Below are 27268 nucleotides of genomic sequence, written 5' to 3' on the forward strand. Positions count from 1 at the left end.
TTGGTAGTAGAGTTTGTGTGTTTCCCTTCTTCAAGTTGTGCTGGTGAAGGGTCATTAGATGTCTGAGTTATTGTGGGCATTGTTGGACTCCTTGGTTTGTGATTTTCCTTCAATTACTTTCTGAAGGGCTGGATTTGTGGCTACGTATTGTTTAAATTTGTTTTTATCCTGGAAAATTTTGTTTTCTCCATTTATAGTGAATGAAAGCTTGGCTGGGTATAGTAGTCTGGGCTTGCATCCATGGTCTCGTAGTTTCTGCAGTATATCTATCCAGGACCTTCTGGCTTTCATGGTTTCCATAGAGAAATCAGGTGTAAGTCTGATAGGTTTACCTTTATAGGTAACTTGACCTTTTTCCTTTGCAGCTCTTAATATTCTTTCTTTATTCTGTATGTTTTGTGTTTTGATTATTATATGACGAGGAGATGTTTTTTTTTGATCCAGTCGATTTGGTGTTCTGTATGCTTCTTGGACCTTCAAAGGAATATCTTTCTTAAGGTTGGGAAAGTTTTCTTCTATAATTTTATTAAATATATTTTCTGGACCATTGAGCTGTACTTCTTCTCCTTCTTCTATCCCTATTATTCTTAGGTTTGGTCTTTTTATTGTGTCCCAGATTTCCTGAATGTTTTGTGATGAGAATTTGTTGGTTATGCTGTTTTCTTTGATGAGAGTGTTTATTTTCTCTATGGTATCTTCAGTGTCTGAGATTCTTTCTTCTATCTCTTGTAATCTGTTGGTGGTACTTGTCTCTGTAGTTCCTGTTCGTTTATTCAAATTTTCCATCTCCATCCTTCCCTCGGTTTGTGTTTTCTTTATTACTTCCACTTCATTCTTCAAGTCTTGAACCGTTTCCCTTACCTGTTTGATTACTTTTTCTTGTTTCTCTTGGTTTTCTTGGGTATCTTTGAGAGATTTATTCATTTCCTCTACCTTTTTGTTTGTAATCTCTAATTGGTTGTGGCAGTTTTTCACCTCCTGTTTAAGGTCCTCTATTATTTTCATAAAATTCACTTTTGAGTCGAATTCTTCTAATTCTTCTGGATTAGGGTGTACACTTCTCATTTCGGTATTCCTGGATCCTGGTGATGTCACGTTGCCTTTCAAGTTGTTGGGGGAATTCTTGCATTGGCGCCTGCCCATCTTTTCCTTCAAATGGAGCCAGGAGAGGCCTGATGTCTTGGACCAGTCTTTGCTGTGACTAACTCTCTAGGTGTATCTCCTCAGTGTAGGGGCAGGAACCGTTCCCTTCCAGATGAACTCCCGTCCCGATGATACTTCTCGGCACCTACACAGGAACTCCTGGATGCCACAATGAGCCAGGGACAAAGGGAAGTAGGGCGCAGGCAGAGCAGGTCCAGGAGATCACAGCAGAGACTGCAGCCCCAGCAGCAGGGGCCCGCTTTCCCTGGCGGGGACCTTGAGGCCTGCCCTCTAGTCAGGCACTCACTGCTCTGGGCTGGTAGCCTTAGTGAAAGGGCAGGAAACTGTTCCACAGCTAAGGACCTTGCAGACAAGGCAGGCTTGGGGGTGGGGGTGGGGGGCGGGTGTGTAGGAAAGAAAGCCTTGCAGCAGGAGCTGGGGGGGGGGGCGTTTGTGCTCTCTACCGGGACAGTGCGCCCCAGGATAGCACAAACTCACCCATCCAGATGGGACTTCTCAGCACCTATGCAGGGATTCCTGGTGGCCCCAATGAGCCCGGGACCAAGGGAAATAGGGGGCAGGGAGAGCAGGTCCAGGAGATCACAAGCAGAGACTGCAACCCCAGCAGCAGGGGCCTGCTTCCCCTGGTGGGGACCTTGAGGCCTGCCCTCTAGTCAGGCACTCACTGGTCTGGGCTGGTAGCCTTAGTGAAAGGGCAGGAAACTGTTCCACAGCTAAGGACCTTGCAGACAAGGCAGGCTTGGGGGTGGGGGTGGGGGCGGGTGTGTAGGAGAGAAAGCCCTGCAGCAGGAGCTGGGGGAGGGGCGTTTGTGCTCTCTACAGGGACCATCCGCCCCAGGATAGCACACACTCACCCGTCCTGATGAAACTACTCGGCACCTACACAGGAACTCCTGGATGCCCCAATGAGCCAGGGACAAAGGGAAGTAGGGCGCAGGCAGAGCAGGTCCAGGAGATCACAGCAGAGACTGCAGCCCCAGCAGCGGGGGCCCGCTTTCCCTGGCGGGACCTTGAGGCCTGCCCTCTAGTCAGGCCCTCACTGCTCTGGGTTGGTAGCCTTAGTGAAAGGGCAGGAAACTGTTCCACAGCTAAGGACCTTGCAGACAAGGCAGGCTTGGGGGTGGGGGTGGGGGGCGGGTGTGTAGGAAAGAAAGCCTTGCAGCAGGAGCTGGGGGGGGGGGGCGTTTGTGCTCTCTACCGGGACAGTGCGCCCCAGGATAGCACACACTCACCCATCCAGATGGGACTTCTCAGCACCTATGCAGGGATTCCTGGTGGCCCCAATGAGCCCGGGACCAAGGGGAATAGGGGGCAGGGAGAGCAGGTCCAGGAGATCACAAGCAGAGACTGCAACCCCAGCAGCAGGGGCCTGCTTCCCCTGGTGGGGACCTTGAGGCCTGCCCTCTAGTCAGGCACTCACTGGTCTGGGCTGGTAGCCTTAGTGAAAGGGCAGGAAACTGTTCCACAGCTAAGGACCTTGCAGACAAGGCAGGCTTGGGGGTGGGGGTGGGGGCGGGTGTGTAGGAGAGAAAGCCCTGCAGCAGGAGCTGGGGGAGGGGCGTTTGTGCTCTCTACAGGGACCGTCCGCCCCAGGATAGCACACACTCACCCGTCCCGATGAAACTTCTCGGCACCTACACAGGAACTCCTGGATGCCCCAATGAGCCAGGGACAAAGGGAAGTAGGGCGCAGGCAGAGCAGGTCCAGGAGATCACAGCAGAGACTGCAGCCCCAGCAGCGGGGGCCCGCTTTCCCTGGCGGGGACCTTGAGGCCTGCCCTCTAGTCAGGCCCTCACTGCTCTGGGTTGGTAGCCTTAGTGAAAGGGCAGGAAACTGTTCCACAGCTAAGGACCTTGCAGACAAGGCAGGCTTGGGGGTGGGGGTGGGGGGCGGGTGTGTAGGAAAGAAAGCCTTGCAGCAGGAGCTGGGGGGGGGGGCGTTTGTGCTCTCTACCGGGACAGTGCGCCCCAGGATAGCACACACTCACCCGTCCTGATGAAACTACTCGGCACCTACACAGGAACTCCTGGATGCCCCAATGAGCCAGGGACAAAGGGAAGTAGGGCGCAGGCAGAGCAGGTCGAGGAGATCACAGCAGAGACTGCAGCCCCAGCAGCGGGGGCCCGCTTTCCCTGGCGGGGACCTTGAGGCCTGCCCTCTAGTCAGGCCCTCACTGCTCTGGGTTGGTAGCCTTAGTCAAGCTAGTATTTTCTTAAGCTCAGACAAGGACTTGGTGGAGATGACTTATTTGAAAATGTAAAATGCAGTATGAGAAGGGCAGTGGTAAAAGGGAAAACAGAGAAATCCAATCCTAGAATGTGTTGTTGAGCAGGTCAACACAGGTCTTGACTCTTTCTGGAATTGCTCTTGGGAGTCTGAGTTCTTTAAGAATTAATGAATTTTCTAGAGCTGACTGACCAGTTTTATATCTCAACTTGATGATTTGTTTTGATCACTCTACAAGTGAATTAAATGTTTTCTTCAAAATAGAGTGTCATATGTGTTTTCAGTTTGCAGGAAGTTCAGATACACAACTTAGGGCACTATTAAATTTAGGAGAATTAGGAATAGTTGGATCAATAGGGCTATGACTTGGGCACTAAAGTAGTCTATAGTACCCAGAAGTAGCTCTCCTATTGGGGTATTTCTTCTCAGTGAGGGAGGTAGAATCCAGTGCCTCTCACAAGCCATGCAAGTGCTCTACACCCAGCTGCACCCCCAGATTGAGAAGCAGGTCTTGAGGGCAGATATCAATTTGTATCTTTAATATTTACTGGTTAATATTAATTAATTAAATTGTTTAACACATATGTGTAAGAGGAGATTGCTCGTTCATTTCCTGGTCGCCCAGACCCGAATAATCACACTGAAACTATATTAATTACAATACTGTTTGGCTTATTAGCTCAGGCTTCTTATTAACTAACTTTTACATTTTAGATTTACCCATTTCTATTAATCTGTGTACCACCTTGAGGCTGTGGCCTACCAGTAAGGTTCCAGCATCTGTCTCCTTTGATAACTATGGCATCTCCCTCCTTAGGCAGCTACATGGCGTCTGCCTGACTCTGCTTTCTTCCTCCCTGCATTCAGTTTAGTTTTCCTGCCTAGCTCTATTCTGCCCTGTCATAGGCCAAAGCAGCTTTTCTATTAACCAATAGTAATAAAACATATTCACAGCATACAGAGGGGAATCCCACATCACATATGTATTGATGCCATTATATCATTGGCATCGTCCAGATGTTAGAAGTCAGAGACACAAAAGGAGTTTCTTCCCAATTTATGTCAGGAGAAGCAGGAAAACACCATCTTCATAACCAGTGGTGCCAGATGGCATTGGAAATTCTCTTGCCTTTCTGTATTGTACCTTCATCAGCTTGTTGGTGTCTCTGTCGAGAATCACCATTATACATCTTGCATGAGTAAGCTCCTTCCCATTCTGCAAAGGTGGTGGAGCAGGAAGGAGCTAGCTCAGTGAAACAGCATTACCTGAAGTTTATAACAAAGAAATGGTGGTGTTCAAGGTTGCTGCGGAGAATGGAGGGAGAGCAGGTTCCTTGGGATTCTTGTGCTGCTTTTGGTGTGTATTTTAATAAAATAAACCATCATTTCCCTGGAAATAGTTTTGTCTTATTTAAGCCACCTAAATGCCCACCAACATGAAAGTAGATTCATTGTGTCATATTTGTGCAGAATAATGTAAGGCCATGGAAATGGCCTGTGTGATCTTCATTAAGATCTTTATTAACAGTGATTCAAGCCAAAGATCAGGCTGATAAAAAGAGTCACACATTTTATCATATAAAGTTAGAAGCTTCTAACAGAACATATTTAAGCAAAGTAGTGAGAAATGGGTGGGGATGATGAGCAGTTTCAGAGCAGTGATTCCCGCCCCTCCCCCAATGGAGAAGAAAGGAAAACAAGACTTGGCAGAGGAGGTAGTGTAGTGGGATTTTTAAATCTGTGCATAGATTATTCTATATATATGCAATAATAACTTTTCATCATTGTGCCTAACATACCACCTGAAAGGTGTTAGTCTGTGGTGGTGGGGAGGGTGTACTGCAGTAGTTCACGTCTGGCACTGGACTGACAGCCTCACACAGCCCAGCTCCCTCCCTTCACACCCTCTAGTAATGCATCACACTATGAGCACATCCAGGGTTAGTCTGCTCATGAGGCCAGAGCTTCCCTGGTCTCCTGGTCTTTGGAAACCATTGCAAACACCCACAAGGTGCTCTCTATGTCCTAACAGTCCAGGCAGCCTGACAAGATTATCTGTTCCATGTTTTAGTGAAACTGCAAAGTTATATTTTTAAGGTTAGAGGCCTAGGATTGTATCTCATTGGACTCTACTTTAAGCTCCAAAAAGAGACTTATTAAATAGATTCAGTTATGTGGCTGACCTTGGAGAATGGGTGAGAAGGCACTGGCCTTCCGACTTTTGCCCAGCAGGAGCCTGTGAGTGAAGCAGACACTGGATGAGGAAGTTTCTGTTATAAACCAGGCTCTAGTGTTTAGGACTAGATGAAAGGGGATGCCCTCTTGTATTTAGTTAGAAGAGCAGTAGCTCTAAGTAATAGAACATGAACTTTCTCTGTGTACTAAACTTTGAAAAACTTCATTTGAATTATATCGTAGATCTTTTGATTAAATTGAGCGAAGCTGAATTTTTCTTTTGCATGTGTGTGGAAGTGTGGCATTTTCTCTGTCAGTGTTGGAGGTACCTTTGTGAAATGATCAGGAGCTGGCTCTGGTAGTGACTTGGTGCACCTCTAATTGTTTGCCTTTTCAGTGATTTCATACCACCAAAGACAAAAAAGATATAAAAGCTTCAAAGTGACAGGCCCTCCCTTGTGTACACCCCCAAGAGCCCTCTGTAGGCAGGCAGTAAAGACGGAGTTAATGAGAAAAGGAAGTCATTGACTCACAATTGCTGAAATGTCATTGGAAACCAAGATGCACACACGAAGATGGTGACCGTAATGGTACTGTTCTGTTTGAGTATGAAGTGCAGTTGTGGGGTCCGTACGTGTCAAGCAGCTTGGGAAAACAGTCACATTACAGTCTGATGTTGCTGAACTTGTGGACTGCCTCTTCAAGGGCTATGCTGTCAGGCAACAGTTAAATTGGACTTAGCTTTGTTTAGCAAAGGCTTTCACAGAAATTGCTGTGTATCCTAGAGACCCTGGTTTGCACGCAGTGAAAGGTTGCTATGTCTTTACAGCAGAGTTTTAGGTGGCATAAAAAACAAACAAACCCCAAACCCACATCTTAGGAATTGTTTATAAGCACAGGTAAAATAGGGTTTTGTCAAATAACACAATTTTTGAAGTTAGAGAATTGTTTTGAGAATTTAAGTAGATTTGTTCTAGGGCTAGTCCCCATAGCAATGCAATGAGACAGTAATGTTAGAGAGTTACTGCTGTAGTTTATTTAGGTGCTGAATGTGCCCAACAGCACATGTTTAAGAGTCAGATCCCAAGTCCATATTATTGGGTGGCCATGGAACCTTTGTGAGAAAGGGCTCAGTGGAGGGAGAGTATCCGGGATGCACCCCCGAAGAGGATATTGGCATTCTTGCTCTTGACTCTGTCGTTGTTTCCTAGTCCTGCGGTAGTGTCTGGATGCAGGCCCAAATGTCATAGAGCCATGTGACTGTCATGCCTCTAAAACTGTGAGCCAAACCCAACCTTCCGCACAAACAGTCAGCACAGGCATTTTGTCCCAGTGATGGGAAGCTGCCCAGCATCGTGATGACAGAAGTCAGGGATTGCTAAATTCTGAAATTCTGAAGGAATTGACTTTCTTATTGTTGGAAATGTATTTGTTTTCGTTTTTGGTAGCTCTTATTAGGATTTATTTGGTTAGAACTTCAAGTAGAATAAGAGTGAATGTAACAAAAATCAAAGTCTTATTTCCTGAAAACTATAAAAATTGTTGAAAAGAATTAAAGAGCACCCAAATAAGTGGACTAGCACCCCGGATTCACGGATTGACAGACAACACCGTCAGCTCCCCAGTGATCCATAAGCTCACTGCAGTCAGCATCAAAGTCCATGCTTTCCTAGTGACTGTAGCGGTTTGCACTCCACCAACGGTGGAGAAGGGAGTATTCTACACCCTGTCAGCCTTTGCGGCCATTTGTTCTCTTAATCTTTGCCATTTTCACTGAGGTGTGTTGAAATCTCAAATTAGTTTTAATTTACATTGCCCTGATTGCTAAGCATGTTGACCACTTTAACAGGTATTTCTTGGCTATTTTTTTCCTTCTTTTGAGATCCCTGTTTACATCTTATTGACTGGGTTGTTTGCTTTCTCAGTACTCTGTACATTCTGGTTATTAATCCTGACGTGATGTAGAGCTGGCAATGGATTCCCCACTCTCTGAACCTGGCACTGCACTGGGTATCTGCCTTTGCTTCCCTCTTTAATAGGTTTGCTGGTAGCATCAAGGAAATGTTAGCGTTTGTTGTTTGTTTGTTTGAATCAAGTAGAAGTCAAAGTGCAGTGAAACTGAGGTTCTATTCTCCCATACAGTCTCACAATTCACAGATTACGAGGTGGCCCAAAGTCAGGTCAGTGTGAATCCATTCACCCCAAGAACCATAGAGATCCTCTGCTCTCTCAAGTGTGTCACAGGAGAGTGTTTTGATTTCCATTTCTGTTAAAATAGTATTTGAATTGGCTCTCTGTAGTTGGTTGACCGTTCAGGTAAGGTATGCATTTTGACTACTTTTCAAAAAGATGGGCTTCTTTTTTCCCCCAGAAAATAGAGTAAGAGTAATAAAATCCGCACATCACCTCAGCAAGTTTTGCCAATGTTGTTTTTCCCCTCTTATAAAGCTCGAGGACAGAGAACACCCTGTATATTTTTGTTGCTGAAATATTAATGAAGTCTTTTCCCATATGGCTCATAACATTTCTGTCCAGATTCACACAGCGTGAGCTCTGGTTAGATATTGCTTATGAGGCTCATATTGAAGCACACATACTTTGGCATCTTCTGTGAGTATAAATAATTCAGAATTGCTTGAATATTTTAGACCAGTGATTATATATGATATACTGTTGAGTACCTGAAGATGCTAGCAGATAAAATCTTCAAAATGTATAGAATTTCCCCCTGGAAACAGGCAGTGGCAAGAAGGAAATTTCCTTTGTATTTGGAAGAAATAGTCAAGCTCCACCCCAGAATTCTCCCCACCCCCACATTTGAGAAATTCCCAGAGCACAGCAAGTCCTTAATGCTGTATTTTCGTGCTTTAGGAATCAGTTTGGCTGAGGATTGCCACTGGTTGGTATCTTATTTAAGTCAGTAGAGATGTTGGCTTTTTAGTGCATCCAATTTGAAATTTAAATTTCTTCTTCAATTACAACAAAAAGAAAAACTGCAACAAAAAGCCCATGACCAACCAACCAAACACAATTGCATGTACTTAACACATCAATATTGGGATAGGCAGATTTGGCATTGTGAACTAAAACAGCCATTTGGTGGTTCATCTTTTCTCATATTGTTGGTATTGAAAGACTCCAGTAGTTATATGCAGATGTAGCCTCCAAGCCCACTTCCTGATCCCTTGTCCAACCAAATTCCGCCACATTCCTAGATACTTCTTGGTAGGTAGGTATTGAGAAAGCTTTACAATTTTCTTGTTCTTTTACTCTTTTTGTTTTGTGACAACATGGTACTTACCTGGTTCCCTTGAATATCAAATGGTAGGAGCAGCGTTTCACTGTTAGGGTCAAGATAGCTAGTGGACCAGAGGGCGCTTCTAGACTCCTACACCTCAAATCTCATCTCTTGGGGTATATAGACTTTGTGTTCATGGGATTATTATATTGCTCATATGAGGGTGTGGGCAACTGAGGAATATTTTTGAATCTTCCATACATTTTCATTTAATTTTTTTTCCACCGGTACAAAATTATTTTTTGTTCTTTGTGTTGAGTGATGGATCAACCCAAGATGCTGCATTATAGCTTCCTTCGTAGTCTTTCTTATGCCAACTCCATAACCTCAGATTCGAATTATCAATCTCTTCCTTATCAGTGTGGTGTTGTTGACAGGGGAGGCACTCAGGAGGTGAAGATGCCATTTAGTGATTTTATAAAGAGGCTCGTGGACCCCGGCTGCACTGTGAGGTGTTAACAGACCTTTGCGGACTGTAGATTCATTGGATCCATGGTATTTAACTTGCAGGCCCCAGAACTGTGAGCAGTAAACTTCTCTTGTTTACAGATTTCCAAGCCTACGGTGTTTTGTTATAGCAATCCACATGACTGGGGTAGTAACTAAGCACCTATTAAGGATCTGTGTCTGATTAGGGCACCACATGTTAACTGACTGGTGCTAGGGTGTAGTTAGTGAAGCCTGTCAGGGCAGGAAGCATTATGGCTGGCTCCATTTCTAAACAGATGAGCAGCTGGTTAGGCACCAATGCAGAATCAGGCTGCCAGCCCTTCTGATTTGGATCTTTGACTGTGAATTTGCATTAACACCTGTTAACTATACAGTCGAACACTGCCTAATTGAGTCTTCCTGTCAGTGATGTTTTATGATTTATAGCTATGCTTGGGGGCTTCAGACATTTCTGGGGCTTTCTGACTCAAAGGGATCAAACCTAAGCAGCTTTCCTTTAGGAAGGTGGAGACATTCACTAAGCAACTGTGCTTCCCTACCTTGTGGTAGCAGAAGATAAGTGGGCTAGCCTGGTAATCTTGCCTCCAGGGAGTTTAGGTCCATTAAGGATGGTGTAGTTGTGATCCGAATTACTGTATTTCAAGAAAATTAGCTTATGCGGAGGGAGAAAAGGCTACACACATGTGCTGTCAGCTTTAGGGTGGTTGTCCTCTGATCAATGAGCTCTCAACTTTTGAAAGGTAGGTGAATTGCTCCTAGTAAGCGATAGGTCAGTTCTCTTTCCCAGGGCTCTTGGCTTTAGTAGAACCATTCTCTGTATTCCTGGGTGAGGGCTTGTTTCTGTAGATGGCTTGGGAAATTGGAGTTTATTTACCCCCAGAAGTGAGGTGAGGATGTGGTGTAAATATGGACACACTCCCGCTATGTAGTTTAATCACTCAGCATTACTCTTCTCCCCTTAAACTCAAGCCATCAGTATGAGGTGTGGGGCACATGTTTGTCATCACAGTGCTTGGGCGACAGAGGCAAAGATCACAAATTTGAGCCCAGGTTGGGCTACGTAGTGAAGCTGACACAAAAACAAGCAAAGCAAGCTGGCAGATGATGAGTTCTAACGCTGCTGGGTTCGCTGATAAGGGAAATTGTATTAGCAGTGTGTTGATTAATACTTCTCTGTGTGGATTAGAACTGTACGCGTGTTTTAAAATCGGCTATCAAGGCTGGGCGGCGGTGGCACACACCTTTAATCCCAGTGCTCCTGGGGCAGAGATAGTTGGATCTCTTTATGTTCGAGGCCAACCTGGTCTCCAGAGCTAGGACAGGCTCCAAAGCTACAGAGAAAGGAAAAAAGAAAAAAAAGAAAAGAAAAAAGAAAATCAGTTATCAAGGTTAATATGAAATTGTTAAGTTTTTCTGGTACTTTCAGGAACATTAGGAATGTAAGAATCCTTTAACTGTGTTTGAAGAAATGACTTTTGCTTCTTTTCTGTTTTACACTCACTAAACATTGCCCACGTTAATATGTATTGTTAATTATAGCGTAAGTAACATTTGTTGTACACTTTAGAATGTGGGTAAGAGAGTTTAAGATGATCTCATGCTAGAGAATAAGGGAGGTCTTAGGTGTGTTGACAAATTTTTGTGGCTAATTGCATAGTTTTGCTTGAAGAAGCCACCGTGTCTTCTGCCAGTGATAAAAGTCTGTTTCTGTTCCTGGAGATGTGAACAAACATGAAACGCTGTCCCCTCCCCTCCCCTTCTGTGTTCTTGCCTTTGGTGTCACAGCAGTGGCACCGTGGAAGACAGTATCCTGCACTTCTTTAAGATGTATGTGCTCACCTGTAGACTTGTTACATTTCATCTTTTTCAGGAATTTTAAGCAACTGTCAAGCGGAACGGAATTTATGAGAATTAATGGAACAACGTTAAGGAATCTGGAAATCCTACAGAATCAGGTCAGGATGACAGGAGAGCTGGTTGATTAAAATGATTTGCAGGAAGTAAATAAGGGAGGTGGGAGCCAGGCAGAGGGCTGTCTGTCACCTGGGTGTCTCTTGACTGTAGCACCATATGGGGTGGACAGACTGTAGGTCTATTGTTTTTAGCAATTGAAGGACATAGCATTCTGCTGTTTCTTAGAATGGGTGCTGTCTTTGAAAATTAATATGAAGTGCTTGTCTTCATCCAATTGGCAAATGTTTTTCCTACACACATTTAACTTCTTGTTACTGTCTGCCCTCTTATTCCATTATTTGCATATTAAACAAGCTGTTGTGATACTCTCCTTGACTTTAAGATGCTTAGGGTCCCATCTCACAAGCTCCCATCATTACATCATCACTTACTGCCCTTTCTTAATAAATTAAGACCATAATGGAAACATTCAGGTTATTGCTTTCATTTTTATATTCTTACTAGGAAAACTGAAATATAAACTAGTGTTTTAACAAAATTATAAAGAAATAAAATGTAATTCCAGATAAAATAAAACACTAATTCTAGATCACTTGGTGAAGGAGTGGAGAATTTTCTACGTGAAGTGCTTTGAGGCTCTTCCAAGTACTCATTACTACGCCCATGTAAATACTGGTTTATTTTTTGATTCTTGAGTTTGATTCTTATTATTTCCTCATCTTCCTATGCAGTTCAGCTCTTTTTTCTTGAGGAACATTTTTGTCTGTCTTCCTTCTGTGGTGGAGGTGCTGTGCCCCCTGAATTCTGTTGTAGATGTCTCTCCCTGGCCCTGCACAGCAGCTCTCGAGAGGAAGCAGGAAGTAGGGTGAGAGTTTGTCCCATGGCTGCAGGAGTTCCCTACATAGCCTGTGGACACAGCCCTCCTTTCTCCTTGTTTCTGTCAATTCTCTATTCCAGTTCCTAAGGTCAGTTCTCTATTCCAGTTCCTGAGGCGGAGTCATCTGCCATCCAGCTGTGTCTGAGAGCCCCTTCCAGGTCAAGGTGTGGGTTCTAACAGACAGAAGTGGAGAACTAATGGCCTCTACTTACCTCTGCAGTCTACCTGTGGCCTCATCAACAGAGGCCTCAGAATAGTTTACTCACAGTTAACCCAAAGCTACACACTCTCTTCTCTTTAAATAGGATATATTTATATTTTCTCTTGTGTGAACAGGTGAGGTCCTTCCTCACACTAGAGAGCACTTCTTATGAGTAGCGTTTATACTGGGCATCTGTGATGTTTAAAATCAGGAGGGCTGAGGATGCTTAGTGGTGTAACAGTTACCTGGCATGCAAAAAGCCCTCTGTTCAATCACAACACTGAAAACCAACTAGAATAGGTGGACTAACTAGGGCATGTAAACAGCAACATAAATATAATACTGTATTATATTGTAATCTATAATTGAAGAAAACTTGTTTTCTGATCTTTTTCAGACTGATATGAAGACCAGAGGGAGTTTGCTTTGGGTTTTAGACCACACGAAAACCTCGTTTGGGAGAAGGAAGTTAAAGAAGTGGGTGACCCAACCATTGCTTAAATTAAGGTGAAAGGATTTTCTTTGTGTATGTGTTTAAACTGTGAACATAAAATTGTGAAATCAAAAGTATATTAGCTTTGAAACTAAAGTTGTTACCATGGCTAACAAGCTCACCGTCTTAAATTTGAGATAATTGTATTTTATGACTGACAGTGGACTGTCTGATAATACACAGAGCCAGCCCCATCCCCACACCAGTCAAGAGCAAGCCTGCTTGCAGATCAACAGCCATGGGCATTGCTGGGGATAGTCCAGTTGGTTTGGCAGCAGCAGTGTAAGGGTGTACTGCCAGAAGGGAGCGCAATGGCTCATGCATTCTGTGGAGGATTTCGAAGGTGAGGCTTAGAGGCTGCTAGCTGGGGAGAGTTATCTTAGCCCAGTGGGCTGTGATCAGAGTTGCCCTTGTAGAGGGCACTACACGGCATTGCTGGCGAAGCTCTCATGAGCACAGAGAAGTGTTGAGGGCTCGAGCTGAAGCAGGGTCAGTTTTTCTGGTGAAATCCAAGTATTTTTGGAAGTAGAGTCGGCAGATGTGAAGGTCCTTCTGGGAAGGTGCTTGAATCCAGTGCCTCCACTAGCAGTGTCCCTGTCTCTGCACATCAGAATGTTCTGGGATCTCCATCGCAACGCTTGTGTCAACCCTGCCGACTCGATTGAATTGGTCTATGTTATGAATGGGGAGCTGGGTATCTTAGGTTCCCCAGATATGAAGGTAAATGTGGGAACTCCTTCTTGGAACTGTGCTTGCCCCATGGCAGGTGTTCAGTCGTGTTTACTGAGTGTATGCTTTTAGTTATTAGACTCTTACTATGTGCCAGTATTCCATACTCAAACCCCCTCCCTACGTGGGTCCTCGGAATGAGGGAACAGGCCTTGAAAGCATCTCATACCCCATAGTAGTAATGAGCAGCTAAGCCCTGTAGTGAGCCTAGATCATGAGCAGGCCCCACCCTGTCCTGAGCTCTCACCAGAGTGACTGACCACACACTAAGGCGTAGCTGTAAAGAGCAGAATTGCTGTGTGATGTGTGTGCTCAGCGAGTCTGTCCTGGGAGCCTTGGCGGTGCTGTCATGGGAAAGCAGTAATTCTACCTACCGCTCGCGCTCTCTGACCTCATAACAGGTACCTGGTGGGGAGCGCTTCTTTGCACCTTGCAATTCTCTGTATAATTTTTAAATTTTATTTTTATTTGTGTGTCTGTGTGTGTGAGAGAGAGAGAACAGGTGCCCATCAAGGCCAGAAAAGGGCCTCCAGAATCCCTTAAGCAGTTGGGAGCTGGCTGACATGGGTGCTGGAAACTGAATTCAGGTCCTCTGTGAGGACAGCAAGGACTCTCATCTACTGAGCCATCTCTTTCTCTATTGAGCCTCACATCTCAGTATTATTAGCTCCATGTTACCTGAGGATGACTTCACTGTCTTCAGTCATATACGTGCTAAGACATTGTTGATCATGACCGGTCACTTCAGGTCTGCTCTATTGCTTTAACTTCTGCAAGATGTGGGGAATTTATGAGGTAGAGAAGAAACCCCTAAAGTGGGTGTCATCTTTAGTTTCACATTCAGATGAATCTGAACGTCTTCCAGAGGAGGGGGGTAGCCTTGTGCTACCACTCTGTGGACAAGGATGTAGGGTATTAGCCTGTGGCTGCAGGGAAACCACCCTCCACACCTTGGTTCTCACCAGACAGAAAGACGCTCTCTAGGAGACTTTTCCCTGTAAGTTAAACATACTTATTTCTAACTTTGTTTTGTTTTTGTGTGTATAACAAGAATTAACTTGAGGGTCAGATAGTGGTGGTGCACGCCTTTAATACCAGCACTCGGGAGGCAGAGGCAGGCAGACCTCTGAGTTTGAGGCCAGCCTGGTCTGTAAGAGCTAGTTCCAGGACAGGCTCCAAAGCTACAGAGAAACCCTGTCTCATAAAAATAAAACAAAACAAAAAACGAATTAATTTGAGATAAAGTCAATAGACCATGTTTTCTATTCTTCGGGGCTTGAATTCTGTTTCATTTGGAATCCTGCTTTTCTAGAAAGGCTAAAGGAAGGTGTGCCACTTACCCAACACTAATACTCGATGATTTTTAAATTTAAATTTTTATTTATCTAATTTTATTTTTTATATTTCTTTATTTTATATATGTGTATGCCACTTGCTTGAATGTAGAGGTCAGAAGATAACTTGCAGGAGTCAAGTTCTCTCCTTCCACCATCAGGCTTCTGGAAGGGAGGTCAGTTAATGCCATCACCTACGAAGCCATCTCTCCAGCCCTGATGCTCACTCATTTTCTTTCTTTTCTTTTTTGTCCCTATTTCCCCTCCTCTCCTTCCTTCCCTTCTTTACTGTTTTGGTGTGTATTGACAGGTTTGTGTGTGTATCTGGAGGCCAGAGACTTTTCCTCAGGGACGGTCTATCTATCAGTCATTCGAGATAGCCTCTCTGAATGTTCTAGAGATCATCAAATTGCCATGCTGGCTTCCCAGTGAGCCCCAGAGGTCCACCTGTCTCTGCCTCCCCAGCACTGTGCCAGTTCTTCTGTCTGAGTTCTGAGGATTGAACTCGGGTCCTCAAGCTTGGATGACAAGCGCGGTACGGACTGAACACTGGTGCTCCAAGTGCAAGCGCTGTGCTGGCTTAACACATCAGAAAACCACACGCAGTCTTCTTTTAATTTAGGTCATTGTTTAAAAACTTTTATTCTCTTAATCCATTATAGTGCATTTTAAAGGGAATTTCAGCTAAATTTTAATGATGCCAAGAGAACGATTAGAGACAGACCAGCTGAGTAGCCAGGGGCTCAGCTGTTTCTTACCGTTCTCTCCTTTTCAAAACACTAGTGCCAGTGTCTTGCTGATCCTATCAGCTTAGAGTCCATCTCTGAAATCGATGCTACATGTTAGGGAGGGTCTGGCTTTCATCTGTCTTAAGATCACAGGACCAGTCATGGCTGGTGAGGGGCACACAGGATGAGGCAAGTTTCCCAGTGTTGTGTGGAGTCCCGTGGTTTGCTAGTCATCTGTGAATCCTCTTAGATGTCTCTCTGTACTTTTAGATGGTTGGCTCTAGCTCTCAGGGCAAACAGAGAGCTCATAAATTCAGAACCAGGTGTTTATATTCGAAGGACTTTCTGCCCTCAGCACAGTTTATTTCTTCAAATGGCCTCTTTGGTGCAGAAATGTGCATCAGTTAAAGAGGCAGAAATGACTTTGGCTCTATTGACTGATCATGTGCTCACTTCAGCTTTCAAGATGGGATTTATGCTTACTGACATTGTCACACTGTTTCCTATAAAAGGTCCCTCTTGGAGGGTTTTTTTTTTTTTTTTAAATCAGGTCTGCTGATTTTAAGCAAGAAGATTCTTCAGAGTCATTTCCCTGCTTCTTATAAATGGATGGCTTGTTGTAAGCCATGAGGTCCAATGCTTTTTAAAAGTTAAATAATTTATATTGCATTCTTTTTTAAGATTCCATCTTTAGATTGGTCTACTTTATGATTATTCCTTTTGCCTCAGCACTGCCAAAAAATGTGCTCAAGACTTAGTGGAGTGCTGTGTTAAAACATTAAGCAAGGACTGGAAAGATGACTTGAGGTCTAAAGCACTTGCTGCTCTCATAGAGGACCTAGTTCCATTTCCAGTGCCTATACGGTGGCTCACAACCACCCATAACTTCTTCTGACCTCCATATGTACCGGACATACAGGTCCACATACATACATGCAGGGTAAACACTGGTACACATAAAATAAAGGCATCTAAAGGTGTAAAAATAAGTAAATTAAAAAGTGTTTCCTCTGTGAGTGCCCCTTTCTGCCTGTACCTCACATGCTGAAATTCCCTGCTTCACGAACTTATCTGTGGCTGTGACTTCAGATAGCTTATCAGACTGTGGCCTGTGACCCATATGCTGATGACATACCAGACCCATACACATGCTAGCACATGTGAGCTTCAGGAAAGATTCTAGTTGGATCTACAAAGCAGATTGGAGGTAAAGAATTAATTTAATGAAATAGTGACTTGGTTTCCCCTGCTGGGGTTCAAACCTGGGGCCTTGTGAGATGTTAAGTAATTGCTTTGCTTCTCTTATACTGAACCATACACTTAGCCCTGACACAGTTTGTTCTGGGATATTTGTGCACTGTGAAGAGGTATTGCTCTGAGTAGTGTAATAAAAAACTAAACAGCCAATATCTAGACAGGAGAGATAGGCGGGACTTCTGGGCAGAGAGAGGAAAAGGATAAATGAGGCACACAGGAGACACCATGGAGACATGGAAGGAGTTGGATACACAGAATGAGAGAGGGATAAAAACAATATGATAGAATGTATATTAATAAAAATATTTTAACTTATAAGAGCTAGTGGGACAAACTTAAGCTAAGACCAAACTTTCATAATTAATAGTAAGTCTCCATGTTGTTTTTTGGGAGCTGGTGACCCAAAGAAAAATCCAACTACAATAGTTAGATTTCCATTATGCTTCAAATAAAATCAGAAGTTTTGGGCATGGCTGTTTCATCTGCCTGCACTTGTCTGTTCCTTGACATGTGTCTACCTGTGGTGCTGGGGTGTCTAGAAGTTTTTCTTCATCTTGTGGTCTTGATACTTGATAGTTTGTTTAGCTAGAATGTTCTTCCCTTTTCCTCTACTTTCTACATAGTTAATTGACTCTATACATTAGGTATCAGCTTTAAAAAATTAAAATATTTTCTTATCCTAATATATATGTTATAGTGCTTATTATTATCCATTATAAATTATATTCATTTTGTGAGCTTTTGATAGCATATAGTATCTTTGTTTTGTTTTATGACTAAAGTATGCCACTTAAAAATTTTAGGATGCAGCTGGGTGGTGGCGGTGCACGCCTTTAATCCCAGCCCTTGGGAGGCAGAGACAGGTGGGTCTCTGTTTGTTTGAAGCCAGCCTGGTCTATAGCGCTAGTTCTAGGACAGGCTCCAAAGCTACAGAAGAAACTCACTTTTCTTTTCTTTCTTTCTTTTTTTTCTTTTCTTTTCTTTTTTTTTTGTTTTTTTGTTGTTTTGAGACAGGGCTTCTCTGTAGCTGGGATTAAAGGCGTGTACCACCACCACCCAGTCGGAAACTCACTTTCCTAAGAAAATTGATTTTAGAGAAATCTTTAGACAAAAGATAAAGGTTTTCCTTTATCTGGTTCCTGCTTTAATGTTATAAAGTTTGCTAGGAGAAATTGTTTTTCCCTTATATTGGAGTATTTGTTTAGCCAAAAATGAAAACATTGTACTTTAACACAGTGTGGCAGCATCTTGCATTCTTGCCAAACCTCCGGTGGCATCATGGTAGAACTAACTGACTCTCAAAGCTGTGTAGAAAAGCCAGGCTGGTAAGAGAAGAAAGCACTGTCCGCTTTTAAATGTAATGGGAGATGTACTCCTCTGAGTACATCTGAGTGGGTTGGTTTGATTTTTCTCAGCAACATTTGGAAGCTATTTGAGGTCATACTTGTAGAAGCTGAACTCCACACAGGTGGTGTCGATGGCTTGTAAGCTTGCTAGGGCTCCTGGGATAGTACCATGTGCTCCATTATTTTAGTCATGTGATTTCTAGGCTAGAAGCCAAAGACGAAGGTGTCAGTGCTATATGAGCTGATTCTCGGAGGTCCATGAGAGTTGGTCCCATGCCTTGTTCCTAACTTTTGGCAATTTGCTGGTACACTGCTTCTCTTGGCTTTTGACTGCATCTTCTTGATGGCTGCCTTCAGGATTTGATGGTGTTCTGCTGGTGTGCATCTCTTCTCCTGGTGTCCTTTTAATTAAGATGCCCTCAGCACAGCTGTTTACAGACCAACCCTGTTTCCACATGAAGCTCTGAGAACTAAGATTTCAAAATCAATCTCCCCACTCTCCCCCTACTCCCTCTCTTTCAAAGGGAACATATAATTCAACCAATAGCAAATAGGCTCTAATTTTCCCATTTGGCATGGGTGGATTGGATGTACCGCCATTTAAGTCTTTCTCGCACGGACTGGTTATCTGCGGTGAGACTGTGAGGAGGCGCTGAGTTTTGTGAGTTGTATTCGTTCTTGCACTGTCATGTCTGTGGCTCATCGCCCTGAAACATCACTGCCCGTCTTCTCTTTGAAAAGCATCTTCGTTGTAGCTCTTTAGATGAGATATTTACGAAAAGGGTTAGATTGATTTTTAAGAATGAAAGAGAATCATTTATACATAAATTTTTAAAAGTAGATTTTTAAAAGGTATTGCATAGAAAGAAACAAAGGTCTTTTTTTTTCCCCTTTTTTTTACATTCGAAGTCCAAATGTAACACTTAAAGAAGAAAAGCAGCGAAGAGGAGTGGACTGAGGAGCTGTGGTCTGTGCAGACAGGGCAAGTGCTCTTGGGACAGCTCTGCACCTTGAGGTTCGCAAAAGGATCAAGAGAAAGAAAATGGTGGAGTGGGTAGCTCATCTATCCCCTGACCCAGATTATCTCTTAATTTCCAACCATCTTCAGAGTCCGTTGATCCTTCTTTTTATAGATAAGGAAAATGGAGACTGGTTAGTTATCCAAGGCCGTCTAGCCAAGCTCGTAGGTAAATGTTTAAAGCACAGTGCTGTGAGACCTGAATCTCTGATTTCCTTAGGAAGTTTCGTCATGTTGAACATGTTGTCATGTTTTCTACCTCTCAGTTTCTTCCCCTGTAAAATAAGAATTACCATGCCTACCTCATAGCGTTATTATGAAGGTCAAATGAAATACTATTTACAAAGGATTAGTGTGCTTTCTAGTGTCATGGGCAGAAGACAGCTGTGCTTGTTCCTGTAGTAAAAATGCAGAAGCAACAACAACAAAAACGCCAATTGTCCAGTCATGCATCATCCTATCTACATATATGCGCATAGAGGAATATCAAAAATCAGTATGAAAATGCTATCACTTACTTTAGCCTTACAACAGTGATATCTTGTCAGATTCAGGGGTTCAGATAAGAGGATAAAAATATAAAACCTAAAGCAGTAGGGGTGTTTATTAGCACTGGGGCAGTGGTCGCTTCCAGGAATGTAGAAATGGGAAAGGGGACATAGGTCACATGATGGTTCACATGTGCCCATGTGTCAGTAATGGATGCACTCCGAAAAGTGTGTTGTGACCTCCTCAGGCATGTTATGTGCTGGCTAGTTTCATGTCAGCTTGACACAAGCCAGAGTTGTTTTGGATGAGGGAACTCAGTTGAGAAGATACCCTCACTAGATTGGCCTGTGGACAAGCCTGTGGGGCAGATGACTGATGAAGGAGAGCCTTGCTCACTGTGGGTCGGCCTCCTCTGGGATGGTGGTCTTGGGAGCCAGCTGAGCAAACTCTGGAGAGCAAGCCAATAAGCAACAGTCTTCCATGGCTTCTCTATCAGTCCCTGCTCTGAATTCCCTTCATGAAGGACTGTTACCTGGAAGTGTCGGATGAGAAGAAGCCTCTGTGGAGGAATGGTCTCAGATCCAGCCGGAGTGCAGCAGTTGGCTACCTTACAGCACTCACGCCATTGTTGCACAGGTAGATACTTCTTGCCGGGCACTCTGGTTTTGTGGTTCACGGGCTTCACAGCTGGGTAAGACAGTGGACCTGGCCCCACTGCACTGCCCACAGCAGCTATCTAGTAGGGAGTTAGTTTCTAGCTTGGTTCCAACTTGATTGCTTTGTATCTGCAGTGCTCTCAGCAATAAGGGTCTTTTCTTCTCAATCTAGTCAGTAATTAAGAGTACTGACAAGAGGCCTTAATTGTTCCCTCCCTTCCCTCCCCCACCCCAACTAGCACCATGGACAGGGACCAGCAAGGACCAGGAGTTTGTTATTATTGCTTCTAGGAGCAGGGTATCTATCTCCCTTTAGCCTCTCTTTTGTATTTTTTTATTTGGATTACAAGATAGTTGTTTTCTTTCTATATTGCCTTTTTACAATTCTCCATTTGGATTAATCTTTCCCTGTATTCCTGCTTGTTTATCCAGTCTCTCAATACCTGCTTAAACTTTCCACCTCCCCAGTTTTCTTCCTTTATACTTTATTTTTGTCTGTGTTCTACTATCCTCTCTCCCTTAAAACATCCCTTCCCCCAGTTTCCTGGTTTCATAAGTACTCAGTTCTCCACATTAAGCAAGGAGAAGTAAAGCTAGCATCCAGCCGAGACGGGCCCAGCTACCTCATTCAGTTCAATTCTTTTGCAGTTTCATTTGGTTACTTACAAATTTTATAGTTTCATTTTTCTCTGTGGCTAAATCAAACTCTATTGTATGTGTGAACCACGTGTTCATTTCTGTCCATCAGGCTACTTGTTTTTCCTTACTGTTGTGAATAGAGCAGCAGTGAACATGGCTGTGCTGGTGTCTGCATGGTGTGATAGACTTTTCTTTGGGTGTTGCCCAGATGTCATACAACTGGTCATGTGGTAGTTTTATTTCTACTTTTAAGAACCTCTAGACTCGTTTCTAAAGTGACTGTACCAGCTAATACTCCAGGCCAGGATTTTTGGTCATTTGTGTTCTTGATGAAAGGAGAAATGAAAACTTCCCATGTGTTGCTTTATTTTGTAAAAGCAAAACAAAAAAAAATTGCAAAAATTTAAAAATAGTGCTGCCACTGCACCTTTGCCACCACCAATAGTCAGGTGAAAGCCCAATTTAGACCCAAGCCCATCCGTGTAGAAGGGCTCGGTTAAATTCCTTGTTTTGGACTGATTTGGCCACAGTCATAAAATGACCCATCTGCAGGCGGCTATGAGGATGGCAGAGAGGAGGCTGAGTGTTCAGGTCATCCCTTGTGAGATCTAGGTCCTGTACTTCTTGCCTTTTGTTTTACTTGGGATAGTCAGGGATATTAGGAGAGCCTGCAAGCTCTACTGATGAGTAGATAGTGTCCTGGTTGTCCCTTTTCAGAATAGTAGCATCTTTAACTGTTAGAAGCTGTCTGTATGGGTGAACAAAACAGTCTCTTTTATTTAATGAACTAAGCTAGAGTAAGACCTGGGAATTTAGGAGGGTCAGTGTTATGTTCCTGTGACTATGTATATGTTATCTTATATGTTAACAGAGAAAGTATATGTTGGTTAGAAAAGGCAACCCCTAACAGAGGGGACCCCCAAAATCATTGGTTCCAACATAGTGAAAGTTTTCCACACCTGTGCCAACACCGCTTTCTCTGGGCTCATGGTTGTTTACTAAACAGCCATGGGATCAATTATTCTCATCCATGTTGTGAGTGCATACCTGAGCGCTGAGGTTGAATGCCACTGACCTCACACCTGTGTCCTTCGAAGGTAAGGGAAATGTGACGACTACTAACAAGACGAGAGTGAGCCTACGGATGATAGCTAGTGTCTGTCCCTCAAGTGCATGGCAGGCACAGGACCAAGAACTTGGGGTCCACCTCTCCTTTGTTATCCAAGTTCAGTGTTATCTCAGTGAGGTTCAGAACAGCTCTGATGGCCTGACATAACAGGCAGCATTCACTGAAGCAGAGAAGGAAGAACAGGGAGGCTGTAGAGATCATGGCTCTCTGCTTCGCAGCCCTCTGGATCTATCTTTTCCCAGCCTTATGCTTTTGCTAGTGGGGATTTTCAAGATGGTTATTCCATAGTGTCAGAGGAGGATTTCCCAGTTTGTGACTTTTATAACAAAAACTTTTCTATGTCAGATAGCTACTGTTTAATTGTTTATTGACACTGTTTGCTTCTCTCCCTTCCCATAGCTATGGCCTTAGGTCCTTGACTGTTCTTGCCTGAGTTTCTGAAGCAGCTTTCTGACTATCCTCAGCCAGCATCCAGCCCCTCAGTCTTGTTTCTCAAGTTAGCGTCACAGCTGCTGTGTGGCTGCACTGCTTTTAGGCCACAGTGCTGCTCTGGCCTGCCACATTTCCCACCTTCCTAGGTCATTCCCCCTGGTCATTTGTTTATAGTTCTTCATCTAGAAAAATGGTGTCCTCAGCAAGTCCTCTCTGACCCTTGAAAAGAACAACAGCAATAAATGAGACAGAGGGAGAAGGATGGAGTGGGGGAGAGATTAAAAACAGTCATCATAATTCTATTTTGTTTTCAACACTGACTCTTAAATCGAGATGCACCTCCGCGTGTTCCATTGTACCTAGATCATAACATTTATAATTCCATTTTTATCATATCATTGTTAATTTTAAAAATCCCCCCTTCCATATAGTAGAAGTTCATTATGGAAAAGGTTTAGTAGCTACTCCACAGCTCCAGCTGTGCCGCCTCCCACCTTCTGTATTGGTGCTTTCCAAGTGCTCTATGACTTCTGTAGGTGTCTGAGTGGGGTGTGTGAAAGGCAAAGCTAAACTGGTCAGTGTAATAATACTTAAGTCCTAGAAAAGGACTTCATGCCTCTGGTAGAAGGCTATTTTTTTAAAAAAATTATTCATTTTACTTTGTATATGAATGTTCTGTCCCCCGTCTCTCTCTGTCTCTCTCTGTGTTATGTGTGTGTTTATTATATGTAGAGTGTGAATGCCTGATACCCTTGGAGATCAAAGAGAGATTCACCTTGAACTGAAGTTATGCATGATTGTGAGCCATGAGGATGCTGGGAATCAAACCCAGGTCCTCCTGAAGAGACACAAATGCACATAACCACTGAGCTTTTTCTCTGTCCCCAAGAAGACCATTTAAACACTCATCTTTTTTTTTGATATTTCATTTGTATTTTAATTAATTAATTTATTTATTTATTTATTAAAGATTTCTGCCTCCTCCCTGCCACCGCCTCCCATTTCCCTCCTCCTCTCCCAATCAAGTCCCCCTCCCTCGTCAGCCCTAAGAGCAATCAGGGTTCCCTGCCCTGTGGGAAGTCCAAGGACCACCCACCTCCATCCCGGTCTAGTAAGGTGATCATCCAAACTGCCTAGGCTCCCACAAAGCCAGTACGTGCAGTAGGATCAAAAACCCATTGCCATTGTTCTTGAGTTCTCAGTAGTCCTCATTGTTCGCTATGTTCAGCGAGTGACATTTAAGGTCATGCTCAACTTCCTTAGCGATTAGGGAAATGCAAATTAAACACTCATCTTAGTCATATCACATGACCAGGGTATTTGTATTTATAATCAGTTTTCTAATTTTGATCATTCAGATTTAAAGGAAAACTTTTAGTGAAAAATTAGGAATAACAACACAAACAAATATTCCAATGATGAGTTTGTGTTTCACCTCATGTTTACATTGCAGGGATAGCGTCACAAAAGTAATCAGTAGGTTCCAGCTCCATCGGTAGTCGTAGCCCTTGTGCACTGTTTTGAGTGACACTAACAGCATCAACCAGCTCTTCTGTAAGTGTGAAGGAGTTCAGTGACACCAAGTAGTTCTTTGGCCTTTGATTGCTAACGAGGACTGTCTCATTTATAGAACTACAAGCTCATCTGGAATGAAATGATTCAGACACCTTCTTTTCCTTGGTTTAGGTTGTATAATATTGAACAGCCAATGGGGCACTAATGTGGGTCGTCTTGGGATAATATGGTCTGAGGTTGTTTCTGTTGTCAACTTGCCATAATCTAGAATCGCCTAAGAAGAGGATCTCAATGGGTGACCTCTAGGTTAGGTTGGCCCATGGGCTTGTCTGTGGGGAATTATCTTGGTGAGTGGGAAGACCTGGCTGCTGTGCGTAGTACCATTCCCTAGGTTTGGGTTCTGAATGTTATAAGATTGGAGAAAGAGCTGGGCAGAAACACGAATACCCTTATTCTCTTAGCTCTTGACTGTGGATGTGACTAGCTGATTCAAGTTCCAATCATCTTGATTCCCCCCACTGCCGAATTCTATCCTGGAATTGTGTGCCATATAAGGTTTTTTTCTCCCCTATATTGCTTTTGTCAGGGTATTTTTTTTAATCACAATGACAGCAAAGAAAACTAAGACACTTTATGATTATCCCAGTGCTGCTTCCTGTGTGTCACACTCATCCACCCTCTCTCATTGGGTGAACTAACATAATGGTTCCCATGACTCTCATATTGCTTTATTATAATTTCTTGGAAGGTCTTGTAACTACTTCTAATAAAAAAGACTTTCAAATTATATGAATTGTTTTATTTTTAAAAACTTTGAAGTCATTCTTTGTCATTGGCATTTTATGTCCTTATGTCATTCTGCATAAGAAGATAAAAATGGAATTATTTCTACCCAGTTGTTGACAGATGTGTGCTAAGCAATAGCATGCACCCTTTCTCTATCTCCCTTCCCACAGAGGCATCTGAATTAGTAGTAACATGTTTTCTCAATGCAACTCCTCACCAACCTCAGCACAGTCCTTCGAATCACTGCCACCTGCCATTCTCAGTGCCTTGGGCTCCAGGTCCGGCTCCTTTGTTTACTTACTCTATAGGAAATATCCATTTTCCTGGGCGTTCCTTCCGATCTGTCTACAATTATTTCCCAGTTTCCTTTTTGATGTGGTTTCTTCCTTTCACATGCTATTCTTTTTGTTTGTTTTTGATTTTGTTCCTGTGTTGTTTTTTCTTTTTAATATGGGGTTTCTCTGTATAGCCTTAGCTGTCCTAGAACCCACTCTGTAGAGCACGCTGACCTCTGCCTCCCAAATGCTTGTATGAAAGGTGTGCACCTCCTTGCTTGAGCTGATGCTATTCTTCGTGGTATGTAGTAGGAGCTGCGGGCCTGCTTTTCGTCCTGCCCGGCTCCTGCACGGCTAGCTTTACACCAGAAATAACAACACACAAACTGTATTCTTTTAAACACTGCTTGGCCCATTAGCTCTAGCCCTTACTGGCTAATTCTCATATCCCAATCAACCCATCTCTAATAATCTGTGTAGCATCAGTCTTACCAGGAAAGATTCAGCATGTCTGACCTGGTGGCTTGCTTCATCGCTTCTGGCTCTGAGAGGAGCTGCCCTGCATCTGAGCTCACTTCCTCTTCCTCCCAGCATTCTATTCTGTTTACTCCACCCACCTAAAGGCTGGCCAATCAAATGGGCCAAGGCAGTTTCTTTATTAGCCAATGACCTTCCTCCATCAGTGTTATCTAATAAAATAGAGCTGACAGTAACATTTGCAAGTACTCAGTGGATGATCATTGTGTTGCAGGCACTGCCTTAAATACTTGGATTGTATTACTGAATTTTTTTGTAATAACACTAAAAGTCAGGGGTCATTGCTATTCACATATTTTAGCTGGAGGAACCAGGGTGAGGCTAAATAATAAATGGCAGAGCCTGGATAAAACTCAAGTCATTTTCTTCCCTATCCCAAATTCTTATGCTCTGAGCTGGAACAAGCTGGGTTAATACGAAACGATTCATTGTGAGCATCATGCTTTGGCCGGTGCTGACACCAGGCTAGACCCAAAGCTGCTTGCTTTGTGGTTTTGCAGGTCAAAACCAACGTAGTTTCATATTTCTTGTCTCTTAAGGAACTTATGGTCTTGTGTCTATTAATTATTTATCTGATAGAATTCGTAAAACTGGCTTAGATTTTTATTCAAGTCATTTGCTCTTATCTTTCTCTATTTGAAAACCCTTTAATTTCAGGATAGCTGTCTGTGCGGGTTGTCTGATACATCCCCAGATGGCATTCTTCTGTCTGTCCCCAAGCCATCTGTAGCGTCAGCCCCATCTAATCCAATTGGTGTCGTCTTTCAGTTTTGTGGGGATGAGTTATTGAAGTAAAACTTCATATTTGTGTAGCATTTTGAGTAAATGTTAGAGTAAAACATTGATTTATTTTAGCACAACAGTCCTATGCAAAACGGCTTTGATTTGTTTTTTTCTGCTCGTTTTGATTTACTTTGTCTGTAGCTTTGGGAATCAGGTTGAATTGAAATGAACAACTGTTTACTGAGCATCCTGCAATGAGATGCTGTGGTCCTGAAGTTGTGGGGATGTTAGTGTAGTGGCACCGCACCATGGAAAGGCACGATTCACAGCATCAGTGCCGGGGTAATGAAGGTAGCTTCTCTCCACCAATAGTAAACTGCTTCAGGCAGGATCCCGACGTCAGGTGTGCCCTTTACGTCCGTGTGTGGGATAACAGCATAGACCAACCTGTTTGCTTTTTATTGTTAGATGTATTTACTTTATCTATTTGAATGACTTTCTTGCATTAATATATGTGCATCACATGTGTGCCTGATACCTGCAGAGGACAAAGGGTGGCATCACATCCCCTAGGATTGCAGGGCCACAGAGATCCTTGTGCTCACAGATAAGCACTATGGAAACCAAGAATGTTGAACACGCAGGATTGTCTCTTTAGAGAAAGAGATGTGTAATCTGTTTCTACCCAGAAGACTGAAAATGAATGTGGTTAGTACCCTCTGCTGTCTGTATGGAGAAATGTATCTGGCTCCCCCAGACTCTTATGTTGCATGGCCAGATGTATCTGGCTCCCCTAGACTTATGTAGTATGGCCAGATGTATCTGACTCCCCCAGACTCTTATGTTGTATGGCCAGATGTATCTGTCACCCCCAGA

At 43.4% G+C, this 27268-nt stretch overlaps 1 protein-coding gene across 5 annotated transcripts in view; it reads left to right on the forward strand.

Moving 5' to 3' along the window:
• Msh3 (mutS homolog 3) overlaps window positions 1-27268 on the forward strand; it is a 160734-nt gene that overhangs the window by 70539 nt on the left and 62927 nt on the right. For all 5 annotated transcript variants that reach the window (XM_057789597.1, XM_057789598.1, XM_057789600.1 and 2 more), the window contains exons 11-12: window positions 11184-11268; window positions 12704-12813. In XM_057789597.1, the coding sequence (XP_057645580.1) occupies window positions 11184-11268; window positions 12704-12813 (195 nt within the window). The remainder of the gene's footprint in view (window positions 1-11183; window positions 11269-12703; window positions 12814-27268) is intronic.

Source organism: Chionomys nivalis, chromosome 15, assembly GCF_950005125.1.
Source record: "Chionomys nivalis chromosome 15, mChiNiv1.1, whole genome shotgun sequence".
In the NCBI taxonomy this organism is placed as follows: Eukaryota; Metazoa; Chordata; class Mammalia; order Rodentia; family Cricetidae; genus Chionomys; species Chionomys nivalis.